General features: G+C 42.5%; 1 protein-coding gene across 1 annotated transcript in view; it reads left to right on the plus strand.

The window, feature by feature from the left end:
• Window positions 1-9,741: 9,741 nt before the first annotated feature.
• Window positions 9,742-16,015, plus strand: part of LOC114657268 (uncharacterized protein CXorf65 homolog) — a 40,919-nt gene continuing 34,645 nt past the window's right edge. The window contains exon 1 of the mRNA XM_051931919.1: window positions 9,742-10,044. Within this exon, the coding sequence (XP_051787879.1) occupies window positions 9,996-10,044 (49 nt within the window). The 5' untranslated portion in view covers window positions 9,742-9,995. The remainder of the gene's footprint in view (window positions 10,045-16,015) is intronic.

A 16,015-nucleotide genomic window follows, 5' to 3' on the forward strand; every position in this document is an offset into this window, starting at 1 on the left:
TGAAATTCATTATTTTGGACACACCGCGCCACGTTTGCATTGTCGCGCAGTTACATAAAAAATTCGTTAGCAGCGAGCGTTGAAAACACTGGGCGGGGCATGTAATGAAGCGTGACGTCACTTTCGCTGCCCAGTCTTCGCGCTCAGTGCGGACTGTTAAGTTTATGCTAGGCTTCATTTTCTTTAATATACCTGTATGTTCATTCCTTTTACAGGGTATGTGACATATTTAACATATTGTTAAAGAGGGACACATATCTGTTGATATATTTTGAAACTCCCTATTCGGTTCTACCATCCCGAAGATCGGTCACAACACTATGCTAAGTCAGTCCTTATCCAACCCGCTATATCCTAACACAGGGTCACTGGGAGCCAATCCCAGCCAACCAATACTATACTATATATAAAATTATTTAGACTTGAAAAATTGTAAATTAAACATATAATTGTTTTTAACATAATAATTACTTTCAAAAGTAGCCAGTTGTGTTTTTTTGTTTGTTTGTTTGTTTTTTTGCTATTTTAATTATCTGCGCGTGTTTCACGCTGTCCGCCAGCACAGACTTCCTCCTCTTTCCATTTGATCGATGTCTCCAAGACCATCAGGGATCGATCCCATGTTCTCAAAGAAAAATCCCAAATGGCAGTGCAGGGATTGGATTTTTAAAGACCCACCCAAGTGCTATGTATGAAGAGAGAAGCTCCTGCGGTTCCTCATAGTTTTCCACCTTTGTATTCCCAAGAAAATTGTAGCCTTCTCCCTCTTTAAAAAAGGAAGGCTGTGTATTCTTTCACCGTTTACTTACCTGCTAACTGGTTTTTGTACATGAAATATTAAATTATTTGTGTAAGTGGTCGACACTGTAAATACATTACTTCAGGAACATGAATTTAAAATACCGGGAAAACTATTTGTAGGTTATTGACTTGTTCAGTGCAATGGACATTTAATGAGAAGTAATTTGAAACTTATGCTGCATGCACTTTTATTGAATGGGAAACTCAGGAGGAGTGGACAGTTTATTCTTTTAAATGTTACTTGCTTTCTTTATTTAATGGAAAAATATGTATTTATTTACACATTGCAAAATACAATCCACAACAATATGATTTTTACTATTTAACAAACACAGTCGCTTTCCATTTCTGTTTCTTAACGGAAACCCTCTTCCCTCCAAAGCATTGGACCAAACATCCATACAACTCACGTATGTTTTGGTTTACAATCAACTCCCATTAAAGCCCCCTTTCTCATTCCCCAATATCCAAATGCCTTTGCATCCCTCCCTAGCAGCTGCGAAACCCCTAAAATCAAGGAGCACAACCCAATAGCAGCCCCCACTGGCGGCACCTAGGGATCCCATCTGGGCTACTCTATGGCACTACAACTCCCAGCATGCCCTGCGGGTGTCCACTGGTGTACCTGATTCCTGGGTTGCTGCCACCTAGAAGTTTGGAGGGGCATGTGGCTTAGACAATTCAGCTCCCCCATCCTTTGTTCAAGCTGCCCTCTTGGCCAGGTAATGCTCCTCTGTCTAATGTTCCCGGCATGCATGCCAGCATACCCGCTCTTCAGATGGCAACCTATGCCCAGATCCTTGTGTAGGTAGGGAACCTCCTGTCATTTCTTGTGCCTATTTGCCATCTGGGTCTCCCGGCCAGGCACAGGAAGGGAGTCCATTCTGTCCCTGCCTGCCATCCTTTACATGGTGTAGTGAAGAGCCCTGGCAGTTCCAGGCGCAGTGCATGTGTCGCTGATGTGCCTGCTTACTGGAGCAGTCGGACATGTAAGTAAGACTTTCACGGGACTCTGTCCATGGGACTGTACTCTTACTGCTCTACTCTATGATAAGTTTAAGTTCATTTGTCAGTCCAGCCATATTAAAAATACAGTGGGAAGAAAATGTGCAAAAAAAAAAACACAAAAAAGTAAACCAAGACAAAGCTGATTTCACAAAATCCAATCAATACTCCCGTAAAGTAATCAATCAGATATGGCAGCTAAAAATAAATAATTACGTGTATAAAACTGGCTTGTTATGTGCTCATTACAGAGAGTTTAGCAGTCTTATTGCCAGTGAAGAAAAGCTATGGCACATTCTGGCTGGTGGTCTTGATATTATGGAGTGATATTTCCTACCAGATGGCAAGGCAGCAAACAGTCCATGTGAGGGGTGTGAGGGGTCTCTCACAATACCGAGGGCTTTCTTCTTGCAGGGGAGGGGAGGAGAGAGAGAGACCCCAATAACCCTCTCAGCCATCCTCACGACACAAGTGCATAGTCTTCCAGTCAGACCCCCTGAAGTGCCCAAACCAAGATGTGATGCAGCTCATCGGGACCCTCTCAGTAGAAGGTGGGCAGGATGAGAGGAGGGGATTCTCACTCATGTCAACCTCTTAAGGAAGCACAACCTCTGCTGGCTGAGCTTTCTTGGCCTCTGAGAGTCCACAAGAGATCCTCAGTGATGGAGGAGGCCAAGAGTTTTGGGCTGCTGATCCCCTCCATAGGAGAGCCACTGATATGCAGTTGGGTGGGGGGGTCAGCCTTTGTTCTGAAGTCTACAATCAACTCCTTTTGTCTTGTTGACACTAAGGGACAGATCGTTGTCCCCACACCAGCTCACTAAGTGTTCCACCTCTGCTCTATAAGATGAAGACTTCTATTCAGAAACCTCTGTAAGGCTGCATTGTATATGTGGTGCGTTTTAAAAGAAATATGTGGAGTTCATCCAACGGTATATAATTTAAAGTAAATGTTGGAAAATATAGGAAGTAGACAACTATAGAGTATCATTTCTTTGTATGCGATAAGCAGGCGCTCTATTAGTGTGTCCTGCAGTGAGCCTAAACTCCATAAAAAGGGTCTTGGGTCAAGTTACTGCTGTCTTCTTAACCCTAATCTTAATCATAGTGTAACGGGGCCGTAACGTGAAGCATATTCTAATATGACGGGTGTCACGTGACTGGCGCTGAGGGCGTTTCGCGATGTTGGGGCATTACATGACTGACGTCATAGGTACTGAGGTCTGCAATTACACTCTGTTGGCTTAGCCAGCGAACGAGAGAACTACTTAACGGAATTAGATTGTTTTTTTGTTTTGTTTTTTTCTATAATTTGCTTGAACATTCCGGTTGATTTTTGTGAGTTCTCTCATCACGTTAAGATTCATAGTTCGATTTATTCAGGCTAATCCTAGACAGAGGCTGCAGGCTGAGGGGAGGGAGAGCGTGATTTGAGGAGTGGAGAGCCAGGTGGGGACCTCCTCATTCACGTGTTTGCCAGCCTCCGTTTGAGTTGGTCTACCTCTGCGTTTTGGAGTGTGTGCCTTGCCTCCGCTTAGCTGTGAGTTTATTGATTTTTAAAGTTTATCCTGTTTCACTACTACACGGGCGCAGCCACGGGGGACAACTAGTGATAATAAATATGCCAAAGACGTCTGGCATGATGACGTGATCCGAGTGACCCTCGGTCCTGTCACACTGCAAGTTTATCGTCCTTCATCGGATGTTCACGAGTATTTCAACAAGTTTGTCTCTCTTTGTTGTTTGTTTTGTGTTTTAAGCTCACTTATTCCTTGGCACATTTTCAATCATTAGGAGTTCACTTTAGCAGAACGGTAGGGTGTTTAGCCTGGATGGATGGCCGCTTCATCACTGGACAGACTGTGGCCACCCTGAAAGGTGCCAGAGTGGCTCTTCAGAGTGATGCCATAGAAATAAAGGACACTTGATGCTTCAGCAGGTCTTGAATCACCACGTTTGTGGGACTTTTATTTTTATAAGTTATTGGGTGTCCTTGGTTTACATTAATTTTTTTTTTTTTTTTGCGGGAAAAGGACAGGAAAATGGTGAAATATTGAGGTTAACAAGCAAGCACATCGCTGAAAAGTCAACAAGGTTTTAATTTCTGTGTGTTTTATGTAAAACAAAAGTTATGAATGTTTCTGTTAAGTCATTAAAATGCTTTTTAATGTTGTACTTTGCCTTTAGAGCTCTAATAATCTCTCTATTACTGTATATATAAAAAAAAATCCTGGCAGGAGACTTTTTCAGAGAGATAATTTCAAATCCCGCGAGACGAGACTTTGTGCCCAGGGATTCAACCACGCCCACGGTCCTCTCACCTCTCATTCGCGTGAATGCTGATATCGGACACAGTTGCCGTTCTCACAGCTCTTATAAATGTTTACGTTTTCCTCATTTTAATACAAGACATACAATCTATTCGTTTCCTTAAATGTAGTCCTTTTCTGGACAATAATTGTATACGTGCTAGATTAAACATCAATGACTTGGTGAAGAAAAGAAAGCCCGAAAGCGTTGGAGAGAACAGAATTAAAAAAAGAACAATAATAACACTCGTCAAAAAACATTTTGCTATTGGGATTCTTTCACTTGTTCTTTAACAAATTTCACTTGCTGACCGCAAATCTGAAAACCGTTTCCGTCCAGCACGTCCCGTTTTTTTAGTTATTATGTTCCAGGTCTTGGACAACTAGGGTGACCGGACAGTAAAGATGGATAACCATTTTGATAAATACCGGTAATTCTACTAGGGATGCCACACGCTACTAACAGCTGTGAGTTGTTTACCTTGTCATTATTAATTTTACTTAATAATTATTCATTTTTAATTAGTGGAAAAAAAATATTTGTTACTGATTACCAGATCTTATATGACTCTTAAACATAATGACACAACTCAGACTTGACGCTGCACTTGGTAGTCAGTTCTACTGTTTTCTTAACATAACATTGCATTTCAGGACATTTTGTTCATTAGGTTCGCCATCACTTTGAAAATGTTGTCAAAGCGATGGACAGAAACGTCGATGCGTTTCAGCGTTTAAGAAATAAGTTTGGTCTCGAGAAAAGTGAAGCCAAAATTATAAGGAAGGTGTTTTTGTTGGTCCTGAAATCCATGAAAAAGGAAACTGAAGCAAACTGAATCAGTACCATGGGCATTCGTACAGATTGCCCAGAATTATCTTGGCAGTCAGGAGCATACAGTTATGCTGAGTTTATGGAGGACATGCTGGTATTGTCTTCTGGTTTGTTTTCAGAATAAACACATCAAAACAATTTTGGTCGGACAGAGTTCAAACTCCAGATATTGTCTTGATATATTGATATTTCAAAAGTGTCAAAACGTCAATGATGTGTATCTCAAAAACCTGACGTGCTAGCTTAATTCCAATTACACTTATGAAATCAGTGTAAAAAACTTAATAAAGAGCTGGTCGGAAGTTCCCAGTAGAAAACAAAAAATATTTTTTTGTAGACCTGTGTAATCTAAGTGCAAATTTGGAAACTAAGGAAAGCCCGAACCAAGTGGAATTGAAAACCTAACAGGTTGAAGCGGGGTCGGAAATAAAAGACAAACAGTAGAAGAAGAAAAGTCAAAGAGTAGAAGACAAAGGTTCAAAAACATTGCCGCAATACTGAGCAAGTTAGAGATTATGAAAGTACTAAAATTCGAAAGTCTCAAAAAATGATAGTAAAGATCGCATTAGCGCAAACAAACGGAAATTATTACTTGGTGAAGTAACGGAACAGCGAAAAGAGATCGAATATATGGACATAGGTGACATGACAGAAGTATGTTTGGCTTTAAACTTTAAGTCGGAGACTTGTAGATCGTTCGTGTTGCCATCAGGGAAAAGTAGTGTTTCCATCCATCCATCCATTTTCCAACCCGCTGAATCCGAACACAGGGTCACGGGGGTCTGCTGGAGCCAATCCCAGCCAACACAGGGCACAAGGCAGGAACCAATCCTGGGCAGGGTGCCAGCCCACCGCAGAAGTAGTGTTTCTTCCCAATGAAAAGGCTTATCCGCGAGAATTTAAAGATTTGTTATTTGGTGAAAGTGAAATCCACATACGTGAGCGGCAGAGACACGAAGTGGCTGGTGCGCCCAGGTCCGCTCACCCCTTATTCGTATTAATGCTACTGTCAGACACAGATCCTGCGCTCTCAGCTGTAAGCGGGGGCGCAAATGAAAGACAAAACGTAGATGACAAAGTAAAACGTCCTAAAGAGGTCCAAAAACGTTGGCGTGATACACATGCAGAGCAGGTTAGTGATAATGGAAGTACAAAAATTCGAAAGTCTCACAAAAAATGACGGTAAAGATTGCATTAGCGCAAACAAACGGAAATTATTACGTGGTGAAATAACGGAAAGAGATCGAATATACGGACATATGCGATATGACAGAAGTATGAAGATATTGTCGGGCTTTAAACTTTAAGTCGGAGACTTTTAGATCGTCTAATTCGTGTTGCCATCAGGGAAAAGTAATTATTTATTCCCGTTGAAAAGGCCTATCCGCGAGAATTAAAAGATTTGTCGTTTGGTGAAAGTGAAATCCCCAAACACTATAGGCAAAATATCCGAGTCTACAATAACGTAGATTTACACGATTCAGGACCATACACTATGAGAATCTGTGGCCCCGCAACAATTAAAGCTAGGACAAGTTTAATTTCAAAGAAACCTCAATTCGGTCAGGTGTATATTTATGATCACTGAGAAGCGATGCAATGTAGAATCGAACGAGTTAAACGATCGGACGTATTAGAAATTCTACAGCCAGTAATGGATACAAATTAATACGTCCAAAAGTATCGCACTTCATAATAAATTTATCTGAAAAACACGGACAAAGAAGTTTTCTTAGATTTCTATATGAATCCGAAAGATCACACTCGTATATGTAATAAACCAACATGTGACGAATTGTCAGCAATAATAGTTTCGAAAGACAGAGATATCAAAGACAGGGTTGATATTCGTGTTTATCCAAAAGCACAGCACGATTTGTCGCAAGCGGCAGATCCGGGAAATGAGCACGTAGGAAGGCTCTTTGCACACACTTGGACATCCTGGTTCTTTTATGGCACTCTATGATTCTCTACTGGGCTGTGGGCTTCTATTGCTTGTTTCCATGGTCAGGGCCGGATTTATATGAAAAGAGGCCCTAGGCTATTCCACTTATGAGGCCCTTTCACCTTCCATTTTTAAGTTTGTAAATTACATGAGAGATAATAAAATTTTGCTAACAATTTGAATGTAGGCCCCTCTTGATCTTGAGGCCCTAGGCTGAAGCCTAGTTAGCCTATAGGAAAATCCGGCCCTGTCCATGGTATCCCATAAACAATTTGGACCGCTCCGTAGGCAGCGCTAACCTTTGCCAACTTTGAAATGGCAGCCATTTTTTTCTCAGACTTCAAACGTTGTGAGTGCCACACCTGGGGACACTGATGGCTGTGACAGGAGGAGGAGGAGGAAGGAGTGAAGGGCACCCTCCTAATTTGCTGACCAGGCAATGGGGTTTTGGTAACCACCACGCTAGAAAAGAAAATGGCTTCTCTGTGGATTGTCTAGAGCAGGGTGGCAGAATGGGATGGACCCTAACCGGACCCTAAGCTTCCCCCCCGTCTGAAGAGATGGTCTGCTTAACAAAAGAAGACGGAAGGCTGCTGTGATTTTTTTTTCTAATCTCCGGAGTATCGGCATCCATTCCGTTAACACTTAAAAGCAGTCGCGAAACATCTGTGTGCTCAAGGACTGGGTGATTTAGTGGCTGCTCCCTCTGTGATGGCCTTCAGCTTGATGACACTTTTGGAAATCAATGTCGTTAGGACTTCTGTGCTTGGGAGGTAACGGCATCCCTTTAAACGAATGTCACTTGGCCAAGTGCCGCGTTACCGATGGTTCGTTTTAGTGGCATTCATTAGCATGTGAATGGGCAGCGATAATGACAGGTGTCCGCCTGCTGCTGAACAAATGTGCTGACGTGTATAGCGCCTTACAGAGCGAGCGAGTCAGCTGTTCACTCCATCAGCCACTTTGTGTTATTCACTCCTGACCCGCTGGGTGTTGTCTGCGAATGTGGCTCCTTCTCACGTCCCATAAGTATAAGCGGTGGGGTTGCTGGTGAATTTTAAACGACCCACACTCTTTAATGGCCCTTTACTGGGTCCTCATACAGTCATCGCTTCATTCCGAGGAAGGCTCTTTGCACACATTTGGACATCCTTGTTCTTTTATGGCACTCTATGGTTCTCTACTGGGCTGTGGGCTTCTATTGCTTGATCAAGCGCCATTTCATTCTGGGACGGGTTCTCTCGTTCTTTCTGTTTTGAAACACTTCCTAATTTGTAGAAAAAGAAAATGTATAATGTATGCCAGGTGATGGACTCCCACCAATTTAGAAATGCTGAATTTAGCGAGTGAGCTTTTTTAAAATCAGGAGACCCAGTGGTGTTTCAAAGGACCTGTCACCATCTCTTCATGGTTATTGACTGGATGGAGACGGTCACAGATCTACATACAGTAAGTAAAGGATCTTTCTGGAACTTTCATGCGGATAGGAAGTTAAAATGGTTCCCCTATGGCATAGCTTCTGAAGAGCCGCTCTGGAGCACGGGGGTTGGTAAGCAATATGAAAAGCACGCATTGTATAGAATGCCTAGGCAATATATAGAATGCCTGGCGTTTATGGGCAAAGTATGAAATATCCGAATTATTTTAATATTATATATAATTTCCCATTGTATGTAATACCTAGGCATTATTTGTAGAATGACAAATGCTATTTAGGCAAAGCATTAAAAGAGAGTCACGAAAAGGCTTTTATTGAAAAGACGTATATGAAAATGAACGAAATACAAAATAAAGTATAAGACTTTCTTATTGAGGAAAACAAGAGAAAATAAAATATGAACCTACTTGTTGCAACAAGGAAGGAAAGAGTTTTATTTTAAATTGCAAGTAGCGTATTTCGTCACTTCCGAACAAAGACTGAAATGCGCGAGCGTCCAAAGTCACGTGCCTTGCCATGTGACATTAGAAACGTCATTAGCGGGAGTATTTTATACTTTGCCACGTTGTCTTTTGGCTTTGCATAGATTGCCTAGGAAATGTGTGACTTGTTAATCGTTTCATACTTTGACGTCCAATTTTCGTCATTCTATATATTGCCTAGGCATTCTGTACAATGCCTGCTTTCATACATTGCCAGTAACATATATGTTTATATATATAATAAACATTTATAAACCATCAGTGTAGGAGTTGACCGTCATTCAGCCGGGGTCGCTACAATAGGGGAGCTGTTTTTAGTTACCAAAAGGAGCATCTGCATGACAGTTCTAGGAAGACGCTTCATTTATTCTGATCTGGAGGAGGTTCCATAAATGACCCGGAATACGTGATAACAGATATGTGAAATACAAAGAGGTCGGGCTTATAAAGGACTGACGCGGCAGGCAATCACTCAGGGGGAGTTCAGAATTTCTTGATCTGCTGTGACCTGGTAGGCAGCCTACTGCACACTCTTAGAAACGCTGGCACTTGTGGGTTCTTTGGGTTGTGTGCTTCTATTCCGATCCTACCGCTCAGGCCGCACTCAGTTCATTCAGCTTAAAACTTTCACATCCCAAGCCACCGCTGTTACTTCAGGTGGGCTTTGTCCTGGGGCCTCTTCTTTTTATTATTTACCTTCTTCCCCATTGGCAATATCTTTTGTAAATAAAACATTCATTTTCACAGGCTGCTTGTTGTCTTCATGGCTGAGAGTTCCGTTCACCTGGGAGTGCAGGCGGCGCCTTCAGAGACCTCAGTAATGACTGCGCACGTCTCTTTGGGTCTGCCATGTTAGAACTGCCTCGTCTCTTGTGACCGTCAACTTGTTTTGAGAAGACTCCCCAAGCTGCAACAGCAGCGCCATTGTGATGTCCTCCTCGTTTTCAAACTCTTCTTTCATTTTTTTTTGCGTGTTTAAATCCCCAGCCCACCAGGACCAGGCGACGTCTCTGACACTGCAACACTTTCAGCTCTTTTGATACACGCTGGCGGCTGTGACACGGGGACACTCAAGAGATGAGTCACAGGCATGGGGAGTTGAGTGCTCTCCACAAAGTGACAAACTGTGAGAGCAGAGCCCGCCGGGACTGGCAGCAGCGTTGGTGTCTACCCTCCACAATGCATGCGAGGCGGACTTCCCACGGGAACAGAGAAAAGGGAACAAGCACACGGTAAGGTAACCTGACAAAACAGAAATGTATACCTAACCCTAAAAATCAACAGAGCAAAGATTGTAAGGATTGTTTTATCCATAAACTTGGACATGAATTCCACTGCCCTGCCAACTAAATACCCACAAGCAGAGCTGGCACCACCATTAAGTCGAATGGAAACCCTAGACAGGATGGCAGTTCATCACAGAGACCAGTCACTTGCAGATGGACACTCCACGTAAATTGTAGCAGCAGTGGCATTACAATGTGACCCTATGGGGGGGTTGTTGGGGACCCAGCTGCACAGGCTACTCATTTGGCACAGTAATAAGCTTGACCTAGGGTGCAAAATAACATAGCACTGGCACTGCCATATTGAAAGCAATGAAGGCATCCTATGGCAATGCCATATTGAAAGCAAAGGTGGCATCCTATGGCAGTGCCATATTGAAAGCAAAGGTGGCATACTATGGCAATGCCATATTGAAAGCAGATATGGTAGCCTATGGCAATGCTATATTGAAAGCAAAGGTGGCATCCTATGGCAATACCATACTGAAAGCAAAGGTTGCATCCTATGACAATGCCATATTGAAAGCAAAGATGACATCCTGTGGCAATGCCATATTGAAAGCAAAGATGGCATCCTGTGGCAATGCCATATTGAAAGTAAAGAAGGCATCCTCTAGCAATGCCATATTGAAAGCAAAGGTGGCATCCTATGCAAATGCCATATTGAAAGCAAAGGTGGCATCCTATGGCAATGCCATATTGAAAGCAAAGATGACATCCTATGGCAATGCCATATTGAAAGCAAAGATGGCATCCTGTGGCAATGCCATATTGAAAGTAAAGAAGGCATCCTCTAGCAATGCCATATTGAAAGCAAAGGTGGCATCCTATGCAAATGCCATATTGAAAGCAAAGGTGGCATCCTATGGCAATGCCATATTGAAAGCAAAGGTGGAATCCTGTGGCAATGTCATATTGAAAGCAAAGAAGGCATCCTATAGCAATGCCATATTGAAAGCAAAGGTGGCATCCTATGGCAATGCCATATTGAAAGAAAAGGTGGCATCCTATGGCAATGCCATATTTAAAGCAAAAGTGGCATCCTGTGGCATTGCCATATTGAAAGCAAAGGTGGCATCCTATGGCAATGCCATATTGAAGCAAAGGTGGAATCCTATGGCAATACCATATTGAAAGCAAAGGTGGCATCCTATGACAATGCCATATTGGTAGCCACTGAGGTCTTCAGTATGACCCACTCTACTGCCACTGGAGATTGTGTGGCCATGTGTCTGATTTGATGCACCTGTTAACCATGAAACCTAAAGGAGGCTACAATTGAACAGCTCCGAATAAAAAGCAGCATAGCTATGATTCCTTAGTTACAAGAACCCGTCAAAGCCATCATCAATTGGGCAGAAAGTGGCAGAAGAAGAGAGACTTCGAGTGCTTCTTAAACACACCGAGGGAGCTGGCAGTTTAATTGAAGGTGGGCAGATGGTTCAGCTAGTTAGGAGCTACATGTGAAGAGGCTGGATTGAGGTTTGAAGGCATTCACTAGCAAATCTCAGTGGTGTAGAAGGTGCACAGCACCTCACAAGTATCTCCATATATACTGTACATAGATGCTGACTCCTTCTGAAATGTATGCAAACATCACAGATTTGAACTTAATATGTGCCACTCCTGGGAGCCAATCTGATGATCTTCATAGGAGGAGTGACATGTGCCCACCTTACCTGGTTGAACGCCAGATGTGGTCAAGAAATAAGCAGAAAACACAGAGAAAATGAATGAAAAATCATCCCTGAAAACAATGATACATTTATTAAAAGAACATTCTGAAAGCTGTAATGACAGAAGGTCTCAAAAGCTTTTGGTAACAATAGGAGAGCGGTGACGTAAACGGCCTTATCAGCTGTTGATTTGGCTTCCTTCTTGAAATCACACAAGAGCCGATAATGGAAGAATGTGAACTTTGTGATGTCAGAGGCTGACTTTAAAGCTGATTGGCTGTCTGATGTTCCTCCAGGAACACAAGAAACCCGATGCTATCACATCTTCAACTGTGTGACGGAAGAAGAGGTTCTGTGTTGGACTGCAGGGAAGCAGACCCAGTGATAGTGACTGGGGGTCTCAGGGTGAAGAACTGCATAAAAGACAAGAGGGAGTGAGAAATGCTACCAAAGGGGCTTCAACGAACTACTGAGTAAAGGGTCTGAAAACATGTTTTCAGTGGGATATTTCAGTTTTAAACGTTTAATAAATTTGCTCGGATTTCTACAATTCATTTTCTTTTTCATTCTTGGGTATTGAGTGTTGCTTGATGAGGGAAAAATGAATTTGAACGAATTTAGAATAAGGCTGCAGCATAATAACTGTGTAAACAGTGACAGGGTTTCAATACTTTCTGAGTATTCTGTGAAAGCTGGAACTGAAGATTACTGGCACTGTAGTTCGGTTTCATGTAATCTCTCCTCTGGAAGAATGAGAAAGGCAGAGGAGGAAGATGATAAAACCCTAGTCATTACATTCATCAAAAAAGAAATAAAAGAAATGTTTCGAGTGGACCTGCCAAGTATCAGAGGCTGGAGACAAATGGCACCCAATCCGGCAGGCGCTGTCCAAGGTGCTGTCCTGAAGCAGAATGGAGACTCGGTGTTTGCGCTGATGAGCTTAAACTGCTGGCGCTCAGCGAGGATTTCGGGTTTTCGGAATATAATATGACATCATTTAATGATGGTGCCAAACTCAAGGTTGGACCTCCTTAAGCGCTTTGGAGAGTGTGATATTATGTGATGTGATGTGCTGCTACCTCGGGTGTAATGAGGTGGGCTGATCTTCCTGTTCTAACGGTGAAAGGCAGCACTTGAAAAACGCCGTCCTGAATTTTCTAAGCCGCAGACGAGGCGTTGTTCCACCACCGATGATCTGGTACTTTTTCACCATTTTTTTTAGTTCTTTGTAAATGTAAAATTCAATGAAGACTGTCGCTCAGTGTGCTCAGACAGTGGCGCAATCCGTTGCTATAGTAACAAGCATCCGTTCGCTTGCACGCCTAAAATAAACAGGAGAAATGTCGGGGTGCTTCCTCTGTGAATGCTGCCTGCTTGAACTGTGCAATCTCTAAAAATACACCTCTGCTTTGTAAACGATCACACTGGTAACCCCTCCCGACCGCCCTCCTCCCCCCAAGCCTCTGTCACCCCTTCCAGCCCTCCATCCCCCGGATGTGTCGGCCTGTTTTGCTGTCCTAGATTTCTTCATGACAACCTCGTCTCGGCTTCTGTATTGCATTACCCTGATTTCACGCTGCGCTGTACCTCAGAGCAGCTCCATAGAAGGTTCTGGAAAACCTGCCCTGTGTGAATTGAGAATTTAATGCACTTGATACCCACAGGACAGGAAAGAGAAGCTGATAAAAACATCAGATTATTGTTAACAATTAAAGCGAGCGACTGCAAGTCTGCTGGCTGAGTAATCATTGGGGATGTTGGTTGATCTCATATGGATTGGTCTTTGTTTATTTATTTATTTATTTATTTATTTATTTATTTATTCATTCACTCACTCACTCACTCACTCACTCACTCACTCACTCACTCACTCACTTACTTACTTACTTACTTAGTTATTTTCCTGAACATCACAGTTCTGGCTCCAGGACAGACGTTCACATTTAACGTAGATACATGTATCTCTGGATTTTCTGTTTGAGCTACTACGCCCCCCAGTGGGTTCATTTGAAAGCTCTACTTATTATAAAGGGGAAGAAAATCTCCAGTTTAACTTCTGTATAATCCCCAGAGGCAAGAAGCTTTCAAGTTAAGTGGAGCAGACAGATGCAGCCTGAAAAGCACCGACTATAGCTGTAGTAATAGTAGTAGTAATAGAGTATTGTCACGTGGTCAGAGTACAATGAAATCCCCACTCACGTGTCTAATATGAAATATAGTTTTGTGAGTGCGTGCAACACAGCAGAACTGGCAGTGTTAAATGAACTTTTATAGTGTATTTCCATAATATACACATAAACAAAATTTCCATATATACACTTTAAGGTGTTAATTTAACACTAGTAATTTTTGGTGTAAATGTTAACAACTCCAATACTGGTTGGCCCCACTTGAGAGCCAACAAACACTCCTTTCCCACTACACAAACTCTCTGGACCCCTTCACTTTCTGAAGAGTTTATTAAGTTGCAGATTTAATTTTAAATGTGCACATTTGCCGTTGTTGCCCATCAATCTACATTTGATAACCCATCGTTACAAAGTGAAAAGGTGTTTTTAGAAAGGCTGTATTAAAAGTCAAAAATTGAACTCTCTCATTAATGTATAAGTATTCAAAACCTTAATTCAGTGCTTTGTATAGAAGCCGCTTTGGTAGCAATCCCAGCTTCAAGTCTTCTTACGGTAAGTCTCTACAAGCTTTGCGCACCTCAATTTGAACACTTTATTTCATTCTTCCTAGGAGATTGTTTCAGGCTCCGTTAGAGTGGATGGAAAGTGTCTGTGAACTGCCATCTTTAGGTCACTCTCTAAGTCTGGCCTTTGGCTGGGCCACTCAAATACACTCAGTCACATGTCCCAAAGCCACCATTGTCTTGGCTGCACATGCACTTCAGGTTACTGTCGTGATAAAAGATGAGCCGCCGGCCCAGTCTCTGGGACTTCAAGGACCTCACTGTGTTTGGTTGCATTCACCCTTCCCTCAATTCTATCAAGTCTCCCGGTCCGCACACTCTTAGAAATTAAAGTGCCAGTGTGGCTCTTCAGTGTGATCCCATAGGACCAAAATTTTTGGTTCCCAAAAGAACCATCTATGAGAAAGTTCCAGAAGGAATCTTTAGATCTGAGGTTCTGTAGATAGCCGTGAATACATAATAACAAGTCTGTGAAATAAAAATTGGCTTCAGATTTTACAAGGACTCTTGCACTACAATCACACAGACTAAGTTCAGCTATGTCCACATATTTGGAAGCTTTTCAGAGCCCAAAGAACCAGTCTCATAAGCTCTCCACCCTTCCCAGAATAAAATGGTTCTTTGTCGATCGATGGTTGTATGGGGAGCCACAGAATCCAGAAAAGTGTCATTAGACAAGCAATGTTTTTAGTGTGTATGATGTTGCCACCACCATGCTTCACCCAATATGGAAGGTCAGGTGAGGAGCAGTGCCTGGTATTTACCAGACATAGTGCTTGTTATTTTTTTTTAACAAGTTAGACAAAGTACGCCTGACGCAACGCAGCATTCCGTTTTGTTCTCTTTTGAAATTTTACGGCTCGTTTATGTGTTGTTTACTTCATCAAGAAAATGGTATATGTAATAAACAATGTCCTGCTTGTGTGTGTGTGTGTGTGTGTGTGTGTGTGTGTGACGTATCACTAAGGTTTGCTCAGACCGCCGCCCCGCTGGCTGCACGTTCATGTTTAAGCCGCGGGCACGCGCATGAGACTCTTCGGCCGTTTCAGGAGCTGTGACGGACCACTGAGCCCATACACTGAGCACCTGCTTGCGATCTGACATGCAAAAGGGAAATACTGTTTACAAAATATACACGTTGAACTGACCGCCCTCGTGTTAAATATGAAACGGGAAACGAATCGGCATTTAAAAGTGCAGGATTAAGACTCGCATGGGCTCAAGGTTGTATTGAAACTGAAAAGGCCCCCACACAACACCTAAACTGGCACACGCATACACTCGAATCTTATGAGCATCAGGTTTGTCAATGATAAATCAGGTACAGCCATGAATTCATAAACAAACTCAAAATCTTTCTGTCGGGTTTACTCCACCTTTCGTTTTGTTCGTTTGTGTATTTTAATAATACACTGATTGACGAGTGCAGCAGCACATCTGCGGGAAAAATGTTAGCGCAGGTAGCGAGCATCAATTAAACATTTTAAGGCGTATCCCAATTTATGAAAAGTCGACATGCAACCCTACATTTTAGGTCTGCATATTAGCA

Source organism: Erpetoichthys calabaricus, chromosome 9 (assembly GCF_900747795.2).
Source record: "Erpetoichthys calabaricus chromosome 9, fErpCal1.3, whole genome shotgun sequence".
NCBI classification, from domain to species: Eukaryota; Metazoa; Chordata; class Cladistia; order Polypteriformes; family Polypteridae; genus Erpetoichthys; species Erpetoichthys calabaricus.